The 27,009-nt window shown below is 40.3% G+C and overlaps 1 protein-coding gene and 1 pseudogene across 2 annotated transcripts; both read right to left on the bottom strand.

Moving 5' to 3' along the window:
• Positions 1-1,252: 1,252 nt before the first annotated feature.
• Positions 1,253-6,215, bottom strand: LOC129048872 (cell adhesion molecule-related/down-regulated by oncogenes-like; annotated as a pseudogene).
• An 11,487-nt stretch (positions 6,216-17,702) lies between these two features.
• LOC100454214 (tripartite motif-containing protein 49D) lies at positions 17,703-23,799 on the bottom strand. 2 transcript variants are annotated; one of them, XM_054526210.2, is made up of 6 exons: positions 23,321-23,799; positions 23,040-23,135; positions 21,072-21,302; positions 20,333-20,355; positions 19,352-19,449; positions 17,703-18,250 (listed from the first exon to the last, which is right to left on the bottom strand). In XM_054526210.2, the coding sequence occupies exons 1-6, from the start codon at positions 23,759-23,761 to the stop codon at positions 17,751-17,753; spliced, it is 1,389 nt and encodes a 462-aa protein (XP_054382185.1). In that variant the 5' UTR covers positions 23,762-23,799; the 3' UTR covers positions 17,703-17,750. The 2 variants fall into 2 exon arrangements, with proteins under 2 accessions (XP_054382185.1, XP_054382186.1); XM_054526211.2 differs by lacking the exon at positions 21,072-21,302.
• Positions 23,800-27,009: the final 3,210 nt, after the last annotated feature.

Raw genomic sequence — 27,009 nt, 5'->3', positions numbered from 1 at the left:
ATGCCATTAAAATATAAATGACTATAGAATTGTTATGTTTCCATTACCCTTGTCATTGGCATACGGATCCTGTCAGCTTGGTAGTCAGCATAGTACCCAATAGGTAGGTTTTAAAAAATATCATGATCATTTATTAACGTGGAGAAGATCCTTCCAAAGACAGCTCCAATGTCCTTGTCACACAGAGGCAGCAGTGGTCAGGAGCTCTGCTGACCAATGCTTTTGGTGCCTGTTTAAAAGGAAGACATTCTGGAAAAAAAAGTCAGGAAACTTCATAAAATAAACAACAACAACAACAACAACAAACACCTTTTCTTCCAAAATAAGTATTTTCTGACACTCACACCTTCAGGCTGTTGCCCCTGTTGGAAGTGAGAGAATGACTAGTTTCTGGCAGTGTTGACACCACGAGCATGCTCCTAGGCTAATGGAGCAGACGGAAGAGCTCCCTCCAAGACAGGCTCCCCGCAGCCATCCCATTTTTTCTGCTGAAAATGTGTATCTTTCTTTGCAAGCCACGACTTAAAGTCTTATTTTGTTCCTACTCTTAGAAACAGTCAAAAAGTGCCCCATACCGGCCATTTGATGAATCAAGATAATTTTAAAGCAGAGGGACAGTAAAGCATTATTTGTCTCTCTGGCCTTGGTTCCTTTTCCGCATACTGCAATCATTCAACTACATCTTACACTCTACCATGTCCACGACACTGCTTATGACTGGTGACTAGAAGACTGAACATCACTTGTGCCCGCGTGCAGATAGGGAGAATGTTGTCTGGTCACATTACCACTTTAGTGGAAGGCGCTCTTTCAAAATTCATCAGCCAGGTCTGCTATTACAAACACTGGGTCAAAACCGTGGTTGACTTCAAAGTGTTCTCAGAAAGTTTGATAATACACTATTAAAAGACAGTTTTCCATCTGAAAACCTGACTGGTGGCAACCTTCAATTGGCCCCTGCATTTCCTCTGAGCCGAAGCAGCCAAGAGATGGAATCGTTTGCATGAGGAGTTCTTACTGCCACTACAGTTGTTAGAAAATATGGAATGATCCCTCTGCCCTCCAGGTGATGGAAAGCTATGCAAAACAAGGTTGTTTCTTACTGAGAGCAGGGAAGCAATGGGTAAGAAAACTTCTAAGGCATATATAATACAAAAGGGCACACAATTTTAAGACACATTCACATGACATTATACTGCAAAAAAAATAAGGAATGATTTTCTCTGATTTGAATTAAGATCCTTCACACAGTTCACTCCCAGGCCTGTTTTGTGCAGTTGGTTACAGGCTTGAAGTCAGAAGATGACTGGTTGTTTGCACATCCTCTGGTTTCCTGGGGCTGCTGGAGGACCACTGAGGGGCCCAAAGGAACACCAGGTGGAGGCCATGTTGTCTTTTCAGCACCGTCCTCTGAGATAGGTGGCAAAATAAGAGGATTCCAACGTAAATTGTTGCTGTCTGTTTCTGAATAGACACAGCTGTCTCCTCTGCTGAACTCTTCTGGATTTTCTGTAGGATCACAGCTGACATCGTTCCTATTATCCTGACAGCACTTTTTTCCTCCTCTGTAATAACACACTTTGTGGATGAACCAAAACCACCAAAAACTGCCACGGATACTGTTAGGGGGCCACTCAAAATAATACCAACGCTATTGTTGGCAAGGGATTGGTAGAAACCCAAAAGAGAGGAGTTAAGAGAAAGATTTGTCAAAGTCCCCTGATGAATCTTTATATGTTCCATGTTTCTATTCTACTCTTTTCCATTATGCAACCATGAGCTATGAGTGGTCACAGGTTTGGCAGAACAATGTAGTTCTACAGGTCCACCACGTTTCTGGACGGTAGAGAGCGGCTCAGAAGTAAAATAAGGTGCCAAGTCTGAACTCATGGAAGAGCAGAGAATCACGACGGCAACATACCGCAGTGTCCATATGGGTCCAAGATTCACTTGCAGAGCGCCAGATTACAGAAGCAGGCAAGGCAGGCTTCCAGAGCAAAACCCGGGCCTTGGTTCCCTTTCCAAGGTACTACAATTCAGGGTAATCAGACGCATTCCTTAACCTTGACTCCTTCCTGCTTACTAAAGACTTTGATCAGTCTTCATGCTGTCCACAGGGAGTCTCCAAAACTCAGAGTAACAGTTGGCTTACATCCTCAGTGATTCAAGTCTGCAAGGTGTATACGATTGTGCTTCGGGGGGAAAGCAGAGAAGCCACTTTCTGTACTTACAACGGAGTTCACTTCAGTGCTGTAAACATCACCGCAGGCCTGCTTGTAATAAAGTCCAGACTAGCAATCTCCCTTTGGGTTGAGCTGTTCTCCTACAAGATAAGCTGTTAAGTCATGCCTTGATTTTAGATCTCTCGGCCGGGCAGGCTAAGCATCCAGAGTTCCTGTGGGGCAGCCGGCTGGGAAAGCCACCCTCAGGTCCTTCCCTCCGACGCCACGGCGGCTACTATGGGGGCGGCTATGGTGGCAGCGGCTGCGATCCCAAGGGGCCCCTCCACGCACCACGCAGGGCAGAGGAGGACGCGGTGTCTTGCAGGCCAGGACGCAGGCGCTGGGTAGGTCAGGCGGCCGCTGGGTCCTGGTTCTTCTGGCACCTTGACTCTGGAGCCCGGCATCAGGGCTCAGGGTAGGGGACCTGGGGCGCGCCCCCGCGGCAGCGCTCCTCCAGGCGGAGGGGAGTGGACATGTAACCGGGCGGGTTCAGGGCTGCCCGGAGCATGCCAGGAGCAAGAGGAGGGATCCTGTGAGAGACAAGCGAGGCCGGCTGTAGAGGCCGCCTCCAATAAGTAGTTTTTTAAACCCATCCCTCTCCCTCCACTCACAAGTAGACCACAGAGTCTATTTTGCCCATACTGTTGTCTCTGTGTGTTCAATGCTTAGCTCCCAATAATAAGTGAGAACATAACAGCATTTAATTTTCTGATCCTGCGTTAATTTGCTTAGGATTACAACCTCCAGCTCCAGTCCCATTGCTGTAAGAGAGTTGGTGTGCCCAGAGGAAAGTCCTCCATTTAAGCTCCCATTCACAATTACACTGACTCCATTGAGAACCTTATGGTGAAGGTGGGAACAGCCACTGCTGAGACCGCCATGGCTCAGTAAGCCTCCATGAACACTTCCATTTATCTCATTTGCTCCTGAGAGAGTGGTGTATTACATCATCTGCCCATTAATATCTGATCCTTGATAGAGGTATCCTGGAGGGTCATATTTCTGTATGATATTCTTCTGGCGATTCTTCCACAGGCATATTTCAATGAAAACCATAAGAATGAGGCCCAAGACACCCAGCACCCAGCCAAGGATCAGATATAACAGGTCACTGCTTCTGTCAGGGCTGGTTGCTGGCCTCACATTTCCTTCACGTCCTGAGGAATTCAGAGGGGTACTCAAGCCTTTCGGATACTCAGAAGCTCCTGGAACACATTTGACTTTAGTCTCGCAGATCATCACACTGCTGAACTCACTTTCTTCTCCTTCACTGAAGCACTGCATTCTAATGCCATAGGAAGTTTCTGACAGCAGATGGCCAATCATGTGCCACTCCTTTGAACCTTCTGTAACATCCCTCTTATAAACATTGTCATTGTCGTTATCTGTGGGTCGGTAATAGATATAAAAGAATGGAAGTGTTATTGTTATTTCACGGAATGTATGTCCACTTTAGCACAATCTGAGTAACGCTGACGGCCTCTGTGTATACAATGTGAGGTCCATTATTGGACAGTTGGAAAAAAGTTTGCGGAACCCGGTCACCTGATACGGATGAGACGCTGAACTCTGAAAACTCTCTTCATAATGGTTGGTAGCAATGACCCTAAATTTGTATGTTGAACCTGGTTCTATACTACAAACTTCCACAGAAATTTTGGAAGGAAGGACATCTTCAGCTGCCACCAGCCAGTCACCGCTCCTCATCCATTTATATTTGACCTTGAAGGCAGCGATTGAAGAATTCCCATTTGCCCAAGGAATTCAAGTGATATAGACCAACCTCTCTGATGCAGTGGAGATACTCAGGTGATCTGCTGCCTCTGGAGAGCCACTGTGCCTAGACGAATCTGTAAGCACCACTCCCAAATTGTTGTTTGAAGCTTCTGAAACAACTCAATACTCGGGGTGCCTGTGGGTTGAGAGGATGCCTGGGTGTTTTTGGATGATGCTGTTTTTTCTTTGCTGGTTCAGAAGGTAAGCATGGCAGGTGGGTTTTCACTTGCAGCACTTCTTGCTACCATCGAGAGTTCATAAGGACTAGATGGCTCCATTTCAGCTAAATGAAGCTCCCTTTCACCTCCTGGGATTCAAACCCTGTGCCAACTTCCCACCACACCAACTTCATACTCCAGATTTTGATACTTCACAAAGTAGGCATTGATGGGCAGTCCACTTTCCTTGCCTGCCCTCCACACCAGGTTGTATGTATCTGCTATGGGGGTCTGTAGGGTTTCAATTTGATGGGGACCTCAGGAACAGAGATGCCACCAGCATTTTTCTCTGATGGTGATTCCACTGCACTGGGATGTACTTTCTCTGGAAATGAGCTGAATAATCCACTTTCTGAACCACCTCTTATTTTTTTCATTATTCTGAGTAACATCAAAAAGTGCGACTGTTTCTGCTTTTGTTTGTTTCAAAAGGAACAACCATGAGAGGTGGTTCTGCCTGGCTGGTACCATGTTCATTTGTAGCTTCACAGATGTATTTCTCCACATGCTCCTGCATCACAGCCTGAGTATGGAGAGAGCTCAAGCCAGCTTGGGACATGATGAAATAGACAGGCTCTAGGTCCAAGAGTCCAGGTCTTGAGAAGTGTGACTTTTGGGATTTAGATCTAAGGACTTAAGACAGATGGCTGGTTATCAATCCGTGGATGTCATACCAACAAATGACCGGACCCAGCAGCCTGGTAGCATTGCAGCACAGAGTAAACAAAGTCTCCATCTACCACTTTTATGCTTGCTGGTGCCATAATTATAACTTGCTTGAATCCATGGCCTTTTTCTCTTTCAAGTCTTCCAGTAGACTGCATACATCCAGCCTCATTATCTGCTAAACACTGATGTAGCCTAGTATCTTGCATAATATTATACCCCACTGAATTTCAGTTAGTTTCCTGCAGTTCGATGTCTTGAGGAAGGATGACTAGGCTGTGCATTATGAAACCAGTTATGGTTGGCAGCTGGGTTCCTGCAAACATCAGAGATAAAGTGTACTGTGGAAAATAGAGACACTATCTGATCCTGTAGTCCCTTAGAGTAGGAGCCTGTTCAAGTACATTAATCACGTATGCCACATATTTTACATCTCCAGAGTTGTTTCCCACCATGCAGGAATCGTTTCCAGAGTCCACTGGGTCAATGCTATCTATGGCAAGATGAGAATACAACCTTCTGCAGTTGCTTCCCGGGGCAATATCCTGCCTGTTCTTTAGCCAACACACTTGAGGAGCCAGGACCCCACTATACATACACTCCAAAGGTACAGGGCTATGTGAATGAACAGCTAATAGCTGTGAACGAGCAGGGGAAGAATGCCAAAATCATCTGAAGAAAGGTGACTCACAACGAGCTTTTGGCCAATGGGTTCAACTTTTAATTCATGTGTGGCCGGATTGTAAGCTGCACATTTGTGTGATCCCTTGTCCTCTAAGGATACATTCAAAATCTAAAGATGTTCTTGTGGAGGGATTAAGTAATCCTTCATGGAAGGCTTCAGCCACTTCCCCTGGATTTTAGCGCACACCTCAGCTTTGGGGTTACTCTCTGGTACCCTGCAGCCAATGAAGCCGGCACCTTTATTATTTTGCTGTAATAAAATGCTTTGTGGATGAATCAAAATCACCAAGAACTGCTGTGGATACTGTTACAGGGCCACTTACAACAACATTGACCTATTGTTGAAAATGCATTGGTAGTAACCCAAAAGGGAGGAGTTAAGAGAAAAAAATTGTCAAAGTCCCCTGGTGAATCTTAATATATTCCATGTTTCTATTCTATTTTTTCCATTATGCGACCTTGAGATGTGAGTGGTGGCAGGTTTAGCAGAACAATATAATTCTACAGGTCCACTAAGTTTCTGGACAGCAGAGGGTAGCTCAGAAGTGAAATAAGGTGCCACGTCTGAACTCCCAACAGAGCAGAGAATCGTAAGAGTAACAGACGGTGGTGTCCATAAAGGGCCAAGATCTGAATGCAGAGCGCCAGATTACAGAAGCAGGCAGGACAGGCTTCCAGAGCAAAACCCAAGCCTTGGTTCATTTTCCAAAATACTGTAGTCCAGGGTAAGCAAACACATTCTTTAACCTTGACTCCTTCCTGCTTACTAACGACTTTGATCAGGGGCAGTCTTCATGCAGTCCACAGGGTGTCTCCCAAAATGAGAGTAACAGCTGGCTTACATCTTCAGTGATTCAAGTCTGCAAGGTGAATACACTTGTGCTTGGGAGGGAAAGCAGAGAAGCCACTTTCTGTTCTTAGCCTGGAACTCACTCTAGTGCTAAAAGCACATCATAGCAGTTCTGCTTGCAATAAAGTCCAAACTAACAATCTGCCTTTGGGTTGAGCTTTTCTCTTACAAAATAAGCTGTTAAGTCATGCCTTGATTTTAGGTCTCTCCACGGGGCGGGCTAAGCATCTAGAGCTATTGTGTGGCAGCCAGCTGGGAAAGCCACCCCTGTAGTCATGCCCTCCGCCGTGAGGCAGCCGCTGCGGTGGCGGCTGTGATCTGAAGGGGCCCCTTCAGGCCCGGCACAGGGCAGAGGAGGGTGTGGTGCCTCGCACGCCAGGGCAGAGGCTCTGGGTAGGGCGAGCGGGCCGCGAGGTCCCAGGTCTTCTTGCGCTGTGTGGCCTCAACCGGGAACCAGGGCTCAGGGGAGGGTAACTGGGTTGGGGGTGGGGTGCGGAGGGACAGGACCCATCCCTGTGGCAATGCTACTCTAAATGGAGGCCTACCTACAGGTAAGCAGGTGGTCACAAAGCCCAACAGGAGCAGGAGAGGAGCAGGAGGAGGATGGATCCCAGAGAGAGACAGGCAAGGCAGGCTTTAGAGACCGCCCCCGGTCGGCATTTTTTTAACCCATCCCTCTCCCGCCACCCTCAAGTAGTCCACAGAGTCTGTTTTTCCCATATTGATGTCTATGTGTGTTCAATATTTAGCTCCCCCATGTAAGTGAGAACATATAGCATTTGGCTTTCTATCCTGCAAGAATTTGCTTAGGATTAAGGCCTCCGGCTCCACCCACATTGTTGTAAAGGACGTGATTTCATTCTTTTTATGGCTGTATAGTATTGAATGGTGTATATGTACCATATTTTATTTATACAGTCTACCATTGATGGACTCCTGGGTTGATTATGCCTTTGCTATTTTGAATAGTGCAGCCATGAACATAGGAGAGTATGTGTCTTTTTGGTAGAACGATGTATTTTCTTTTGAGTATGTACTCAGGAATGAGATAATTGTATCAAAAGGTAGCTCCGTGTTAAGTTCTTTGAGAAATCTACAGACTGTTCTCCATAGTGGGTGGACTAATTTACATTTCTTACTCTATCTTTAGTTCACACAATGTCTACTAGGCTCAGCTCAGGGCTGCAGCCCTGACTGCAGCAGGTGCTGGGGCTTCCCTAAGTAGATACTGTGCACAGGTAAAGAGAGTGCTCAGATCCCAGCGTTGTGAGAAGAGAAGCAGAGGAAGGAGTTAAGGAGAGGGCCACATTTGGATGCCCTGAGGAAGGATGACAGGCAGATGTAAGGAAGGTGGTACTGTGCTAGTCACTGGTGACATCCTCCTAGTTCCAAAATCTCCTGGAAAGCAGGAAGCCTCACAATTCCCAAGCATGCTGCAGTTCTGGAGGGCACAGGACTACTATTCTTCCCAGCTTGACTCTCTTTTCTCCCAACAAACATGGGACTCTGAAGCCAGGAGTCAGAATGAATTATCTTCCACCCACACAACGTTTAAACCTTCGATTTAGGATTGAATTACACACACACACATATGCTGAGGCACACACATGCATCCGTCTCTGTAATAAAACGTCCTTAGCTAATGCTAGACAGATCGGTGATCTGTGATTATCTCTACCCTTTTGGGCAACAAGAATAGTGAATTGATTGACAAAATTGTAAAATGTGATATACATGTGATACACATGGTGTACTCCCCCTGTGACATTAGCAGCAACATTCCCCTAGAATATTACAAATAATATCAGAGGGAGTGTACACACATAATGTACATACCTTGTAAAATTAGGAGTAGCATCTCCCTAAGATATTATCAATAGTATCACAGTATGTGTACACACATGGCTTATACACCATGTGGCGTTAGGAGTTACATCCCTCTAGTATGTTAGGAATAATACCACAAAGTTGTTCACACATGGATAAAGGCATATGTAATATCAGGATTAACATACCTCGAAATTATTACAAATAATATCACAGGGGGTGTGCACACATAATGTACCTGCCCTGTGACGTTAGGAGTACATTTCCCTGACACATTACGAGTAATGTCAGAGAGTGTACACCTTCTGTGACATTTGGAGTAACGTCCCCTGGATAATATGAATAATATCACAGGGTGTACATCCCCTGTGACCTGAGGAGTAACATCTTTCTTGGATAATGCAAATAATATCACAAAATGTACAGCCCCTGTGACATTAGGAGTAACATCCACCTAGGATATTATGAATAATATCACAGGACGTTTACCCCGTGTGACAGTAGGAGTAACCTCCCCCAAGGATATAAGGAACAAATACAGAGGATGTACATGTATTGTGACATTAGCAGTAACATCCATTTAAGATACTATGAAAATTATCACATTGTGAACACCCACTGTGATATGAGGAGGAACATCCCCCTACAATATTAGGAACAATATCACACAGTGTACATTCCCTGTGACATTAGAGGTAACATTTCTTTAGGATATTATGAATAATATTACAAGATGTACAGCCCCTGTGATATTAGGAGTAACATTTCCATAAAATATTACCAATAATATCACTGTGTGTACACCACGGGTGACATTAGGAGTAACAGCCCCCAAAACTATTAGGAATAACTTCACAGGGTGTACACCCTCTGTGACATCAGGAGTAACATCTTTCTAAAATATTACGAATAATATCGCAAAAGGTACACCCCCTGTGACATTAGAAGTAACATCCACCTAGGATGTTATGAATAATATCACAGGGAGTACGCCCCCTGTGACATAAGAAGTAACATCGCCCGAGGATATAAGAAATAATATCAGATTGTGTACACGCATTGTGACATCAGTAGTAACATCCCTTTAGGATATTACGAATATTATCAGAGTGTGAACACCTTCTGTGACATTAGGATTAACATCACCCTACAATACTGTGAATAATACCACACGGTATACACCGCCTGTGACATTAGTGGTAACATTTCTTTAGGATATCACGAATAATATGACAGGGTGTACAGCCCCTGTGATATTAGGAGTAACACATCCAAAAAACCTTACAACTAATATCACTCTTTCTACACCACGTGTGACATTACGAGTAACATCCCCTGAAACTATTATGAATAACTTCACAGATTGTACACCCTCTGTGATATTAGGAGTCAACCTCTTCCTAGAATGTGAAGAATAACATCACAGGGTGTACACCCCCTTGACATGAGGAGTAACATCACTCTAGGATATTACGAATAATATCACAAAGTGTACACAATTTGTATGGTAGGAGTAACACCCCCCTGGGATACTACGAATCACAGCACAGAAAGCGCACCCCCTGTGACAATAGGAGTAACATCCCCTTAGGATATTACAAATAATATCACAAGGTTTGCACACATTGTGACATTAGTAACAATATCCAGCTAGTATGTTGTGAATAATATCACAGAGTGTACACATTTGCGACGTTAGGATTAACATCCCCCTAGAATATTAGGAATAATATCACAGGGTGTACACACCCTGCGACTTTAGGAGTATCATCCCCCTGGATTACTACGAATAATGTCACAGGATGTTAAACCCCTGTGCCAATAGGAGTAATATACTTCTAGGATATGACGAATAATATCACAGTGTGTACACCCACTGTGATATTAAGAGTCATTTTTCCTAAAGTATTATGAATAGTATCACAGGGTGTACACACATAGAGAACACCTGCTGTGGTATTAAAAGTTATACCTCCCTGGGATATTGTGAATCATATCACAGGGTGTACACACATGATGTACACCCACTGTGATTTTTAAAGTAATATCTCCTTAGGATATTACAAATAGTATCAATAGGTGTACACACCCTATGACATTAAGATGACATCCCTTTAGGATATTACAAACAATATCCCAGGGTGTAGATCCCATGTGACATTAGGAGTAACATCTTCCTTGGATATTACGAATGAGATCACAGGGTTGACACCCCATGTGATTTTAAAATTAAAATTCCCCAGGAATATTACTAATAATAAGACAGGGTGTACACCCTTGTGACGTTAGGAGTAACATCCTCCCAGGATATTACGTATAATATCAGAAGGTGTACACACATTGTGACGTTAGTAGTAATATCACACTAGTAAAGTGTGAATAATATCACAGGGTATACACACCTGTGACATTAGGAGTAACATCCCCCTGGAATATTCTGAATAATATCGCAGGGTTTACACCTCCTGTGACTTTAGGAGTACCATCCCGCTAAAATATTACGTAAATAATTTTAAAATTATGAGCATCTCCCTAAGATATTATGAATAATATCACACAATGTGTACACACATGGCGTATACCCCGTGTGATGTTAGGAGTTACATCTTTCTAGTATGTTAGGAATAATATCACAAAGGTGTTCACACATAGTTAACAGCATATGTAACATTAGGATTAACATCCCTCGAGAATATCACAAAGAACATCACAGGGGCTGTGCACACATGATGCACATGCCCTTTGACATTACAAGTACATTTCCCTGACACATTTCCAGTAATATCACAGTGTTTACACCTTCTGTGACATTTGGAGTAACGTCCCCTAGGATAGTACGAATAATATCACCGGGTGTACATCCCCTGTGACCTGAGGAGCAATATCTTTCCAGAATACTACGAATAATATCGCAATGTGTACACACCCTGTGTCATTAAAAGTAAAATTCCCCTAGGATATTATGAAAAATAACACAGGGAGTACACCCCTTGTGACATTAGAAGTAACATCCCCCAAGGATATAACGAATAATATCAGAGAATGTACATGCTTTGGGACATCAGTAGTAATATCTCTTTCGGATAATACGAATAGTATCAAAGGGTGTACATGCATTTTGAAATTAGTAGTGAACTCCCGCTAGGATATTACAAATTTTATGACAGGGTGTATATGCCCTGTGACATTCATAGGAACGTTTTCCTAGAATATTACGAAGAATATTAAAGGGTGTACAGGACCTGTGATTTACGAGTAACATTTCCATAGAATATTACACTGTGCGTACACCTCGTGTGACATTAGGAGTAACATCCCACAAAACTATAACTTCACAAGGTGTACTATAATTTCACATGGTGTACTATAGTTTCACAAGGTGTACACCCTCTGCAACATTAAAAGTAATATTTCCCTAGAATATTACGATCATATCACAGAGTGTACACCCCCTGTGATATAGGGAGTAACATCTTATAAGGATAATACGAGTAATTTGATAAGGTGGGCAAACCCTGTGACACAAGGAGTAACATCCCTCTAGGACATTACAAATAATATCAAAGGGAACACACCCCGTGAGACAATAAAAGTAATCTCCCCTTAGGATATTACGAATAATACCACAAGGTGTAAACACACTGTGACAGTATTATTAATGTCCCGCTATGGTATTGTGAATAATATCACAGTGTGTACAGTCCTGTGACATCAGGATGAACATTCCCCTACAATATTACAAATAATATAGCAGGGTATACACCCCCTGTGATTTTGCTATTGCCATCCTCCTAGAATATGGAAAGTAATGTCCCAGGGTGTTAACCAAGAGTGGCAGTAGAGGTAAAATCCTAGTAGTGGAGTGATATCACCCCGCCTCTCCCCCCCAGGATATTAGGATCCACGGTGGACACACAGCGTGTTTACGTTATTGTGAGTAATATCTTCTCCGCCTCTGGAGATTACCAACTATGTCATAGACGGGTGTACATCCTCTGCACTATTTGCAGTAATGGCATCCTCTTCCCCCGGATATTAACAACAATATCACAGGAGTGTTTCTACCCCCAGCGGCATTGTGTGTAGTATCATCCTCTCCCACGTTGAAATTAGGAACAATATCACTGGGGGCGTGTACACACACTGTGATATTGAAAGTAATATCATCTTCTTTTCTCCTGGATCGTGGGACCAATATCAATGGGAGGTGTACGCTTTCTGCAATATTGGGAGTAATGTCATCCTCTCCGCCTTTGAATATTAAGGGCAATGTCACAGGGCGGGTGTACACTCTCTGCGATATTGGCAACATTATCCTCTCCCCAACCTGCATATGAGGAAGAATATCACAGAGCGGGTGTACACCTTCTGCGATATGAGTAGTAATATCATCTTCTCCCCTTCTGGATATTAGGAACAATATGACTCGGGAGTGTACACTTTCTTCGAGATTGAGAGTAATATCATCCCCTCCGCCTTCGAATATTAAGAGAAATACCACAGGGGGGATGTACAGCCCCTGAGATTTTGGGAGTAATATCGGGCTCTTTCCCCCCATGGATATTAGGAACAATATCTCAGGGTGCGTTTACACCTCCTGCTATATGGGGAGTCCTATCCTCCCTTTTCCTGGATATTAGGGACAATATCACAGGATGGGTGTACACAGCCTGCGATATTGACAGTAATATCATCCTCTCGCCCTCCGGATATTAGGAACAATATCACAGAAGGGTCGCACACTCCCTGTGATATTGGGAGTAATATCATTTTCTCCTTCCATGAATATTAGGAGCAATATCCCTGGGTGGATGTACACCCACTGTTACATTGGGAGTAATGTCATACTCTACTCCCTGGATATTAGGAGCAATATCACAGGGTGGGTGTACACCCATAGCGATATTGGGAGTTATTAATATCATGCTCTCCCTCCGTGGATATTAGGAACAATATCACAAGGGGGGTGTACACCCCGGCACTATTGGGAGTAATATCATTCTCTCTTATTCTGGATAGTAGGAATAATATCACAGGCGGTGTCTACACCCTCTGTGATATTGGGAGTAATGTCATCCTCTCCCAACGTGGATATTAGCAACAATATCACAAGGGGGGCTGTACAGGTCTTTGATATTGGTAGTAATATCATCCTCTCCCCCCTTGCATATAAGAAACAGTATGACAGGAGGGGTGGACACCCCCCGTGAAATGGGGAGTAATATCACCCTCCTCTCCCTCCCTGGATATCATGACCCACGGTGGACACACAGCGTGTTTACGATATTGTGAGTAATATCATCCCCCCCAAGAAATTATGAACAATATCACAGATTGGTGTACACCCTCTGCAATATAGGGAGTGATAACATCCTCTCCACTCCTGAATATTAGGAACAATATCAAAGAAGTGTTTATACCCACTGTGATATTGGGAGAAATACCATCCTCTCCCACGTTGAAATTCAAAAGAGTGTCACTGGGGGCGTGTCCACCCCATGTGGTACTGAAAGTGATATCGTCCTCTTCTCTCCTGGATCATGGGAACCATATCACTGGGGTGGTGTACACTTTCTGCGATATTGGCAGTAATATCCTCTTCGCCTTGGAATATTAAGGACAATATCACAGGGGGGCTGTACACATCCTGCACTATTAACAATAATATTGTCCTCTCCCGCCCTGCATATTAGGAAAAATATCACAGAGTGGGTGTACGCCTCCTGCAATATGGGGGGTGATATCATCTTCTCTTCTTCTGGAAGTAGGAATAATATCACACGGGTTTGTACACTTTCTGTGATATTGGGAGTAAAATCAACTTCTCCGCCTTTGAATATTAAAAACAGTATCACAGAATGGATGTGCACCCCCTGCGATATTGGGAGTAATATCAGCCTCTCCCCTCCATGGATGTTAGGAATAATATCCCAGAGTGGGTGTTCAGCTGCTGCTGTATGGGGAATCATATCATCCTCTCCCTTCCTGGATATTATTAGCAACAATATCACAGGGTGGGTGTGCACAGCCTGCCATATTGGGAGTAATATCGCCCTCTCCCCCTCCGGATATTAGGAACAATATCACAGAACGGGCGTACACTCCCTGCGATACTGGGAGTAATATCATTCTCTTCTTCCGTGAATAGTAGGAGCAATATCACCGGGTGGGTGTACACCCACTGCTATATTGGGAGTAACGTCATACTCCACCCCCTGGATATTCGGATCAATATCACCGGGTGGGTGTACACCTACTGCAATATTGAAAGTAATACCATGCTCTCTCCCTCCCTGGACATTAGGAACAATGTCATAGGTGGGTGTGCACGCACTGCGGTATTAGGAGTAATATTATTATTAATTATTACTTATTTATTATTAACATTAATATTAATTGCCAATATCAATATTGAGAAATAATTGCTAATAAATTTTTCATATTATTAATATTAATATTAATTATTGGTACCTAATATTATTGTTTCCTAATTAATAAGATCATTATCAATTGTTAATATCCGCCATTATTAATAATTAATATTAATAATTTTATTGTTATCATTAATATAACTATTTAATAATAATTATCATTAATATAAATCAGTATTGATTTTAAATCACCCATTTAACGAAGACTCAGGCTACATACAACTATGCAAAGGGCCTAACATTGTAAGTCCTTAGGGAATGCTTCAACCATTCGCTGACACAATAACACTTTTCAGCAAAGAACCCCTATGGCCCTCAACATCTACTATTAACCTTTATATTATTGCTCCAACCCTGGCCCTTTCTTTCGCTCTCCTATTGTGAACCCCCATCCCTATACCAGCTCCTCTAATTAATTTTAATATGGGCCTCCTATTTTTACTAACCATATCAAGCCTAGACGTCTACTCTATGACCAGGAAGAGCAATTAAATTTAAATTATGCACTAATTGGTGCATTACAAGCTGCAGCCCAAACAATTTCATACGAAGTAACCCTAGCCGTTAACCTGCTATCAATTCTACTGGTAAGTGGCTCATTTAACTTATATGCACCCATCACAATGCAAGAAATCCTCTGACTGCTCCTATCATCATGGCCCCTAGACATGATATGACTTGTCTCCACACCAGCAGAAACTAATCGTGTCCCTGTAGTGTTTTATATATATATTTTTATATATATATAATGATTTATATTATATAATATATATTATATAAAATTTATATGTAATATATAATATATATTTTATATAACATACATTATATATTTTATATAATATATATTATATATTTATATTATGTATTATATATATTTTATATAATATATATTACATATATTATATTAAATATAAATATATAAATATTTACCTATAATATAAAATACTTTATATATAATATATAATTATATATAATTTTTATACTCTCTGTAGAGTGAATTATTTTTGTTTCTATATCCATCCATAATAAAATACTCTGTCTGTCCATACTAAAAATACTAGTGAAAAATAGGAATTATAGTCACGTAAGACATAAAAGAAAATCTGTTAGTATCGATATACTAATACATATAGATGGCGTTGGTTTTTACAGGGTTTAGTAAAATGCATTCTAGTTTTCTAAACAATTTCCACATTACAGTATATATATTTCTCTCTCTTTCAGGATTGTAAAGAGTGCAACAATATACATCCCTATACAATCATCCTTGATTACATCTAAGGGAGTTTCTGCAGTAGTAAAATTACAGGGTTAATATACTCATATAAGTATTACAGGGTAACCAAACAACATTGCGAATTCTTTCATCAGCAAAGCCCAGTGTAATCCTAATCCAGGTAGCCACTCTGATTAATGCAATTAACTCAGATACATAAATATATACATATATGTATATGCCTGCATGTGTGGATGCACCTAAATGGTTGTAAATACCATCGACTTCCCCCTCAAACAGTATTTTTGTTAAGAATGAGGTGTATTCACTAGTTCATCAAATATATTTTTAAAATTCTTAGATGATTACATGTGTTACAGTGACCAGCTGGATTAGAATTAGATTGGGTTTAACAGGATGAAAGAATCCGGGAGAGGGGGCAGAGTGTAGGTTGTTAATTAGCACATGGATCAAAGGAGAGCGCTGATGTGTTTAGAAGCCACAACATTGACAGAATAAAAGCCAGAACTAACAGTCCAGTTGTAAATCTCTTTACTGTGGTATTTTCTGCCATTTCTGCTCCATAAGACACACTTTAACCACTTTGTCGTGGTATCTGCAGTATTCTATTTTAGTCTAAATAGCACTTTCTCTCAAATGCATTCTGTTTCTCTCTCCTTCATCTTCCCTCCCATCTTCCTTCCAGCTGTATTTTCTCACTAGAGAACACTAGTAGAATGTTCTCCCAAATTTCAGATTTCAGATACGCATCTGTAAAATGACGTTATGGAGACACATTTTAGTTGCTACCCAATACTTGGTTGTTTTCATAAGTTCACAGCATTACTACTGTCCTCCAAAAAACGGTTTCCCATTTCCACAGCTAATCTCATCATTGACTCTGCCATCCAAGTTTATTCTATGCCACTCTGGAAGAATCTGGAAAAACACTTAAAATACATTTTAAGTATTCATCATGCACGTGTATTGTATTGTATTTTATATATGTTCGGGTGAATATCTTTCTCCACTAATGGTTTGCATTTCAATTCTTGTGTCATGTTTTTTGAAACACAGATGTCATCATTAATATAAACCAACTAAGTTTTTTTAGTTGTTAATTTTTGTCCTGGTTAAGAAATCCTTATGAGAATATTGTATCATGTTCCCCTTACCTTCAGGACTTGAATCTATTTGGAAATGACTGTGTGTCTTTTGAGGTAGGAGTCAATATTTAGTTACTTTTTTAAACAAAATTCAATTAATCCAGCATTGTTCTGATCACCTTGTGTATTTCAATGTAGAAGAGCGCACTAATAATGCAGGATTATTTATATATGTGGTGAGAATTCCAAAGTGAAGCCCAGAAGGTCAAATGGCATTAACTCAAAGGATAGATTAGTACGATGAAACATGATGGATAAGTGCAACACAGTTAGATAACGAGAAAGAAAAACAACATTTCCCAGTTATCGTTAAGACTTCACTCCAAGTTTTTGCATGAGGCAAAAGATCCCGACTCTCTTCCACTGATTTTAACTCCATTCAGACATGTCTGTCATCTATTATTTCACTCAGTGGCAGTCAGAAATAAAGAAAAAAGAAACAGAGAATATATTTTATGCCATGATCATGAATAATGACTTTTCAAAAATTAATTAATAAAGAACCAATACGTATACTTTTAGTGTTTTTACCACATTTAATAGTAACACAATAAATGAGTTTTAATAACATTAGAATGCAATTCAAGACATAAAACAGAACCTATCTGTCCTGTTGGATAAGGCACAAGGAAGAGGGCTTTCTGGGATAAAGGGGTTCCCACAGCAGATGAACACATTTCTGATTTGTCTCTGGTCAGAGGTGAATACAGCAAAAGATAGGCCTGAGAGGAGGTGAGAAGGAGCAATTAGGGATGGTGTATATAGGGGAGCTTTGATTAACATCAACAAAGCTCACAGTTCTAGCTTCACAATCCAGGAATAAACCTACGTGGCTGGTAGGTCTTGGGACATATTGCAGTGTCATTGGGGAGGTGGTAAAGAGACTGCACTGAATGCCGTTCTTAACACACCCAAGACTAAAGAGTCCCTCCTCTCCATATATATTGCCATTCTGATTCTCCCCTTTCCAATACTTATTACAGACACCAAAAGCCCAATTCCAAGAGTCCCCCACATGGACCTCCCAGTAATATTTGCCGGAGGTGAAAGTCTGAGCACCCCATGCAAGAAAACTTGGAGGTGTTGCAGTGATATGGGGTGCATTTTGACGGTCACATCCAATACAAATGCTTCTCAAATCTCCACATCGGAAGATATGACTGTTGGCTTCATTATGATGCAGAGTAATATCCACTGCAAAATAAATAAATAAATAAATAAATAAATAAATAAATAGAAAAAAGAAAACATGCATAGGCATGTGTAAATAAGCAAAAATTGTTGTATCAAGAAGTTAATTTACCAGGAAATGTAAAGTCCCAAGGACACTTTTGCTTGTAACTTCTAATAAAGTATAGAGATGGTTAATATTATCTACAAAACAAAACGCTAACCACAGATATTAAAAATGTTTTGAAAACTTACATACCAAGAGCCAAATGTAAGACCAACTTCTTTCAATCCAATTTTCAAAGCAAAATTTGCACATTATATGCCCTAAATGCCGTGCTGTTATCAAGATCATTATTTAGAAATGTTTCTTATTCTTAAAAACTAGTGCTATCATTTTGGAAAGAATGTGAAGATTTTCTGTTACTCAAGAACCGCACTAGATAACTGGATAAAAATCCGTAAGTACATGTCATAAGTGATAATGTAAAGCAGATTTCTGCAAAATCTTTTACCAGTCTCTCTGTGGCCCTCCATGCTAGCTTGGGGCTGAAGCTGGATTTTAGACTTAACATGTAGCTTTTCATATTGCAATTAAACTGAACTTCTTTTAGTTTGTAATTTTACTTGCATTCACAAAATGATTTCTTCTTTTTATTTTTACCCATTAACTAATTTTCTTGGAAATACATAATATATATCCATTTAAAAAATTTAAAAACCCCAAGAATCTCCAGTGAACTATATTCCCCAAAAGAACAGTTCTTAGCTGTTCAAATGAATACACTACAGAAATGTAAAATTTTGTATTTAACATTAAATAACTCAACTTCATTCTGAGCATTGTTCCATTTGCTCGTTTTTTAAATTTGCTACACTACTCCTTTTTCCAATTACATTACTCAGTACATAGGAGGCCATAATGTATTTGTTTTTCACTATCTTTCAAACTTAATGCTATAAATCTGACTATACAGACACAGATACAAAAGGGTTGCATGATTATGTTGCTCACTTATGTCTATAAAGTAGTAAAATATTTGATAAGGGTGAAATATTACCTATGTGATCCTAACAATAATAATATTTAGATAGTGGGAGTGCTGCCTATGGGTGGAGACTTACCTCGGAATTGGTTGAGCCTGTCCCTCAGTCCAGTGACGGGCCCTGCCCTGAGCTCTAGATTCAGAGGCTGGGGCATGTGCAGCAGCACGGAGTCACTCCTGCAAGGAAAAACCTGCAGTTACAACATCTACAGCCATAAAATAAATAAAAATCACTACTTGTATTTTAAAGATATTTTGTGAGAATCCTTTGAACCCACAAATTTGATAATTCAAAAATTATTCCTTCCTTTATGAAATTAATTTCTATTTACAGTTTCTGAATTTTAAAGCATAGTGCGAGAGTCTGAGTCAGAATTCAGTCTGATCTTTCATATTTTTTGCCCCAAATGGGTAAGGTTCCTTAGCCTTATGGCCTTGAGAATATTTAGAAAGGAAATTCTGCGTTCCACTTCTTGGCAGACTCCCCTGACATCTTTGTCTGAAATAGCGGGGTTCTGGGGAGACTGCTGCATCTGCTGCTTCCTTTTCAAGATAAAGAATGTGAAACTTGTTCTAGGCAGCTAGACCTGCCTTTTAGAAACAAGCTTCCCTAGAGACTTATACAGTTCTAACACTCCACAGTTTTTTCAATCTATTTTTCAGAACTGTTAACTGATATGTACATAGGTATGAACAACAAATCATCAACTTTTTCACGGCTAAAATACTTCCCCCACTTCTCTCCTGCTTCCTCTGGTGACTTTCTCACCATCCACAAAACAAAACTTCATCTTTCACCTATGCAGGCTTTTAAGCAATAAAACAAAATCAGGAATAAACATGTTTTTTTTTTTAAAATTTTACTTCACTATTTATTTATTTATGTATTTAATTACTTAGTGGTCTTGTCTTTTCTGGTGTGGGAATGAAATTAGATGCAAAAAAAAAAAAAAAAAGTAGTATCAATATCTTAATCATTTATGCCATGACTTTGGTAGAGACTGCTTTGATATTCGTGGAAAGTGAAAGAACATATGCTAAAATACAGGTACACACTCACCTGTATAATATGTCTCCAAAAGCCTGTAAAAAAAAAAAAAAGAAAGAAAGATTTAGTGCAGTTCACAAGATGCATCTTTCATTAAGTTCAGCATGAAATTTGGAGTCAGTTCCTCAAGATATTATTTCCCTACCATCTTCTCTTCTGCAAAGCATTTTCTATTTCTTCTGTAATGAAAAACCCAGTCAGTCGTATTGTCACTAATTAATATCCTGGGAAGGTCTGAGTCTTGAAGACATTCTCTAAAGAAGTGAAGGGAGAAGAGGCCCAGAGAGTCTATGCTCCATGGTTACCTCGAATAACCTACTCAGTCATCTTTCCCAGAACCTATTACCCAAATGAGTGGCTCCCACAATAACATTAATGTGAGCCTAGATTCCCAAAACTTCTGATCTTGCCATGTCCTCAAATTAACCTAAATGTAAATGAATCACCCACTATTTTATACATGTGTGACGACCCAGAATGTATTATTGACTTAGTTGGGGAATAGTTATTGGGGCTGTTACCTTGACCATTCCACAAAGTTTTGTGGCTGGCGGATAAAGTAGGAGGGACCTTTGGCCTGGTAGAATCCCTTGGCGGGGCTATACTCTCCCAATAAAGTAGCATTAGTTATGCGAATGTGTTTTTGGAAACACATCATGGAAATAAAGGTAAGGAGATGGATTTCAGCCATGAGGAAAATACCTATACATGTGAATAGTCAAAAACCTGAAAGCACATTGTGAGTTTGTACCTGAAGTAGCTCCACATCCGGTTTATGGCACATTTTCATCAGCTCCTCATACGTTCCTCTTAAAATCTCCCTCCTATGAGCCATTTTGGCTTTACTTAAATGAAGTTGATGAAAAATATCTTTCCCCTTCTTTTTCAGCGTCTCCAAATTATGTTTTTCTTCTTCATGATGAAATGCAGGCATCTTCTGATACTCAGCTCTAATAGCTTCTAGCCTTACATTCACATAATCCTGCAGTGATAATGGGTTAGTCAAAAGAGAAATGTATTTCTTTGTCGCCTATTAAGTCTCACTGATTACTTTTGTCTCCTGAACATCCAACAGTTTAAACCTCAGTCTTGCCAGTTCTTAGAATCCACAAATTTTTTTCTTTTCCTTTCTTTCTGCATAAAGATCAACATAGATGTATCTGACCAATTACATTTAATTTATTCAAGATAATGTGTGTTCCAAGATAGTTGGAAATAAAAAAAAACAACGACAATTTGAATTTCTCTATTCCAACCCATATTTATGGAAAAGTAAGAACAGTTCACGCTTAAGAGTTGGAGTATAGAGCTATAGTTACTAGAAAGGAAATAATTATTTCTATTTCTGAGATACGTAACAAGTTGCTTAAACTCATTATACGTGAAATGACCTTAGACTAACATGTCCAGCTAAATGCATTTTGCCCAGCAAAGCCTATCCTAATAAGGCTGCATTTATGATTTGGCCATCTTTGTCTCCCTGAATTCATTTCCTTCCATTCTTTTTCTAAGTCATCCCAATCTGAAACATAGACTTCTTTGTGGTTCCCCAGGCCTTCAAATATACACAAACTCAAAATTACTGCATATGCTATTCTCTCCAACTAGAATTTTACACACACACACACACACACAAACACACATATACATATATACACACTCATGGTCCACATATACATCCATACACACTTTCGTGCTCCCCTTCCTCTTCGAAACTTTGTTCAATTTGAATTTTTCAGTGAGTCTTTTTTCTGAACACCCTGTTTGAAACTCAGACACTAATCTTCAGTTTCTGGCCTCTATTGTCCTTTTCTACTTCCCTGCTTGATTATTCACCAACAAAGAACCTACCACACTCGAACACATCATGTATTGCACATATTTGCATGTTGACCATTTTTGCCTCTCTCATTTGGATTGTACGATTTGTGAGGACAAAGATGCTTTCTTTCTTCTATACTGGCAAATTTTCTAATTTAATATTCAACATAGACTAGGTTCTTATGAAATACTTTTCAACACATTAATATTAGCTATCATGCCCTCAGAGTATACATCCACAAAGAGAAAATCGTTTTTAATATTTCTCTGAAGTCCTCAGAGTTCTCCTTATATTTAGATACTAGCTCCCGTATTTCGGGCATGTTTGCACGTCTCCCTCAAGACACAAATCCATATTGTCACCACTTTTCTTATCATATGTTATGTATTATTCAATATTAATTAGTTGAGATTCTTAATTTCATGTTTGCCCTAGATTTCCCCTGTCACTCTTTCTGCCTCAAATTTTCCATGCAATTCCAAATACTACTTGTCCACCAGCATTCAGATTAATGAATGAACCAGGCTCAGAAGGTTCACTTGAGCTTTCCATGACTGCCAGACGAATCTTGTGCCTAGCATTTATCCAACAAGCACATATAGAACGCTGTGAGATGGCTCAGTTTCTTGTATCTGTTGGTGTATAGCTACAGGTTTGTATGAAAACAAACCAGCATGCTTTGGGTAACATCAATGGTTTTGTCAGAAATCCCATCTAACAGTCACACTATTCTACATAAGAAATGAGGCCGCATTTTCTCAATTTTTTTTTTTTATGGGCTCCCAGAAACATTACGGTTTGATATCAAGTTCCTATTTTAAGAGTCACCCATTTGCCCAACATAAGTTCCCACTGAGCTCAGCAACTCAGTACAGGACTGAGTTGCACAGGACTAACCTTCCAGTGGCTGATTCTGGTGGTTTCCACGTTTAGATTTCTCTGATTTTCACAAGCTTTTTCCCATAAAGACTGCATTTTCGTTAAAAGCTTCTCCTGCAAAAGAGCCATAAATTGAAGCACCAGTGAAGAATATAAAGTAACAGGCAGACTGTTTCACAGGGAGGGAGCCCAGAATGAGAGACAAATAAGTCCCTAGTAAATCCCAATCTCCAAGAAAACAGGCCCACAGGAATTTCATATGTCCTTTATAGAAATAGATCTCCAGAGGCATCACTTACCCGGTGCTCCTCAGCAGCCCACTCAACGGGACAGTGTCTGTGATACCGGTGCTCCTGAGAGCTGGAGCACAGCAAACAGAGCAGGCTCCTGTCCACTTCACAGAACATCTTCTTTGTCTCCCTGTGAGTGCCACACATTTGCTCCTCAGAGCTCAGGAATAGCCAGAGACTGGCTTTTCTGGCAAGGGAAGCCATCTTCTTCAATTGAATGTTAGTTTTGAGGTTTCTCTGCTGCGTTGTCTTTATGCATTCAAAGCACTGAGTAAGAATTGGGATGTCTTGCCAGTTGAGGTAGAAACAGGGCCTGCAAAAGCTGTGCCCACAGTCTATGGTGACCGGGTCTATGAAGTAGTTCATGCAGATGGGGCAGGTGAGTTCCCTCTGGAAGACTTGCGAGATTCCAGAATTCATGTTTCTGAGGAAGAAAGAGCAACATGTCATTTTGGGGTCTGGGTTGATGAAAAGCTTCTGAACATGTGGAGATAAGTGATAGCTATAGTTTCTTCTCTTGACAGTGTTCATTAAAGCACAGCAAATTATTTCTTCCATAACAAAAATAAAAATCTCACACAGAGAGAGGCTCCCAGCTTTATAGTAGATATTACTGACTGGGTGACTCACAACCCCTTCTACTCCTGGTTTCTGTCTGTAACATAATACTAATCTATTCAAATTCCCATTTTTCTGAATGTGGATCTGGAAATTGGGTTTGATTCTAAGTGGCCTAGAATAAATTGTAGTTGTTCCTATTCTTCTTTCATATAACTGCTGAATGAATATGAAAGAGTGGGAAAAACGGCCTTGGCCAAAGAAATACGAGAAGGTGGCTAGAGGGTCCTATGATACATTTTGAGAGAGAGACACAGCAGTGGGGCAGCAAACCACCGTGGCACATGTTTACCTGTGTAACAAGCCTGCACGTCCTCCACATTTATCTCAGGACTTAGAATCATATAAAATTAAAGTAAAATAAAAAACCGAAACCAAAACAAAATAGAAAAACCAATCAACCAACCAAATAAACAAATAAAAGACAGCAATTAAACCAATTTAGGTTGAATAGAAGAGAAAAAATCATTAAAGATATTGGGCCTTTTTATTTTCTTGTGGATTAAATTAACTTCTCCTAGGGATACTCAGACTCTGAACTAACATATAGTAGGACTTTTGTTAAACTTAAAGAAGTGTAATTATATTTCTATGGTGTGATGGTGAATTTTAGGTATCAGTCTGACTGGATTAACCAACACCTAGGGAACTGGTGCAGCATTGTTTCTGGGTGAGTCGGGGAAGGTGTTTCCAGAGGAGAGAGACATGTGAGTTGCTGAGCTGAGTGGGACCATCATCCCTCAATGTGAGTGGGCACCATTCAATCAGCTGGTAGCTCAGATAAAAGGAAAAGGCCAGAGGAAAGGCAATTTCCTCTTTCTTTCTCCTGAAGCTGGTTCTGAGGCTTTCAGCCTTGAGCTCAGTCAAGATACCGGTATCCTCAGGCCATCAGCATACAGACAGCCTATATTTGGAACTGCTCAGACTCCATAACCAAGCAAACAAATTTTCCTGATGAATTCCCTCTCGTGTAGAATCATGTGTAGCTTGAGGATAGATATATGTTCTGAGAAATGTGTAAGGAGGTTTTATTTATTTACTTTTTGAGATGGAGGCTCACTCTGTCACCCAGGCTGGAGTGCAGTGGTGCAATCTCGGCTCACTGCAAACTCCACCTCCTGGGTCAAAGTGAGTCTCCTGCCTTAGCCTCCTGAGTACCTGGGATTATAGGAACATGCCACTACACCTAGCAAATTTTTCCATTTTTTTTTTTTTTCCAGTAGAGATGAGGTTTTGCCATGTTGGCCAGGCTGGACTTGAACTCCTGGCCTCAAGTGATCTGCCCACCATGACCTCCAAAAGTGCTGGGATTACAGGCATGAGCCACTGCGCCTAGCCGGGTGGTTTTATTGTTTTGACATGATAGAATATACTTATACAAACCTAGATGGTATAGCCTGCTACACACCTATGGTACACAGTACAGCCTATTGCTCCTAGACTACAAAACTGTACAGCATGTTCCCTACTGTATACTGTAGGCAATTGTAACACGGTGGTAATTACTTAGTATGTAAACATATTTAAATACAGAAAAGGTACAGTAAACATACTGGTATTATAATCTTATGTGACCACCATGTGTGTTTTGTGGTTGACTGAAATGGCTCATGAATGTATCTCTACATGTATACATATACATCCTATGATTCTGTCTGTCTGGGAGCCCTGACTAGCATATAAACTATGGTCTTTGGCAATTTTAAGTCCTTTTCTTTACTCTCCTTTATTTGATAACACTGCTGAATTTTATTGAAAGAAATGAAAAATCTTAGAATTGTAAATATTCTCCAGAGGTCATCTAAGTCATTTTAAGGAAATTTTCATCATTTAATAAGATTAAGACTCAAGTGAGATGGCAACCACCATCACGTATCAAATTATATCTTATATATTTATTTGGTGAAAAAATTGTGTTTTGATTTCCAAACTAGGATGTTTTGGGGAGCTTTCTCATTTTTTTCAGTTTCACTATTTTGCATCTCTCATCATTACCTTACTAATTTAAAGTTATGTCTAAATGCTGAATGAATTAACATTCATTAACGTCTTCTCAATTCAGATGTATACTATTAGTACACTCATTACACATATATTTGCACACACCTATGTGTACATACATGTATAAATATCAACTCCATATATTCATTATGCGTACCTATCTGTTGCAGCAAACACTAGATATTTCAATTTTTTCAAAACTGTATTGAAGAATGATAGAAAATTCAAAATAACAACAATTAGTATCCTCATAATTCATAAAATCTATAGTAGGAATATTAATTACAAGTGGTATCGTTGTGTAGATTTAAGATAATGAGATATTTTTAACACCCTAATTTATTATTTTGTAAAGGAAAGAAGATATAATTTTATCAATATAAGTTTCACTCACCGCTGGGTTCTTTGAATGGTTCCCACAATGATTCTTTGAGAAATAATTCTGTGAAGAACTCCTCAAGGTCAGGAGCTCATTCGCCGCAGTACCGAACTTCGGAGGTCACCAAAACACAGCTCCCTCTAAGTGCGCTCCTTCTCCTTTGGAGAAAACTGAGCTTGTCTCTTCTATGTCCTTTTATAAGAATCTGTGAAGACCACACCCACCTCTTTAAGTGGGTGGAGTATTGAGAGAGGTTGAGAATAAGATGATTAGGTTTATGCAGTATGTAGACCACACCTTTGCACCGCTGATTAAATTATCATCACTCCTTAAAAAACCATGACTGAAATGAATCTTATGTGACATAAATCCTATCAGATTAGACATACACTGGAAATTAACTAAGATGCATTTTATACTGTTTGTTGAGCTTCATCCAAGATACAGGCATTCCTCTAAGGGCACATTTATTTATTCTAGAGAAACTCTCTTCTTGCGGAGTGCAGTGGTACAATCATAGCTCACTGTAGCCTTGAATTCCAAGGCTCAAGGGATCCTCCTGCTTCAGCCTCCCAAGTAGCTAGGACTACAGGCTCACACCATCCCACCTGGCTAATGATTTTTAAAACTTTTCATAGAGTCAGGGTATGGCTCTGTAGCCCAGGCTGTTCTCCAACTCCTGTCTTCAAGTGATCCTCTG

This window comes from Pongo abelii, chromosome 9 (assembly GCF_028885655.2).
Source record: "Pongo abelii isolate AG06213 chromosome 9, NHGRI_mPonAbe1-v2.0_pri, whole genome shotgun sequence".
NCBI classification, from domain to species: Eukaryota; Metazoa; Chordata; class Mammalia; order Primates; family Hominidae; genus Pongo; species Pongo abelii.
This window is presented reverse-complemented; position numbering and strand designations above follow the sequence as displayed.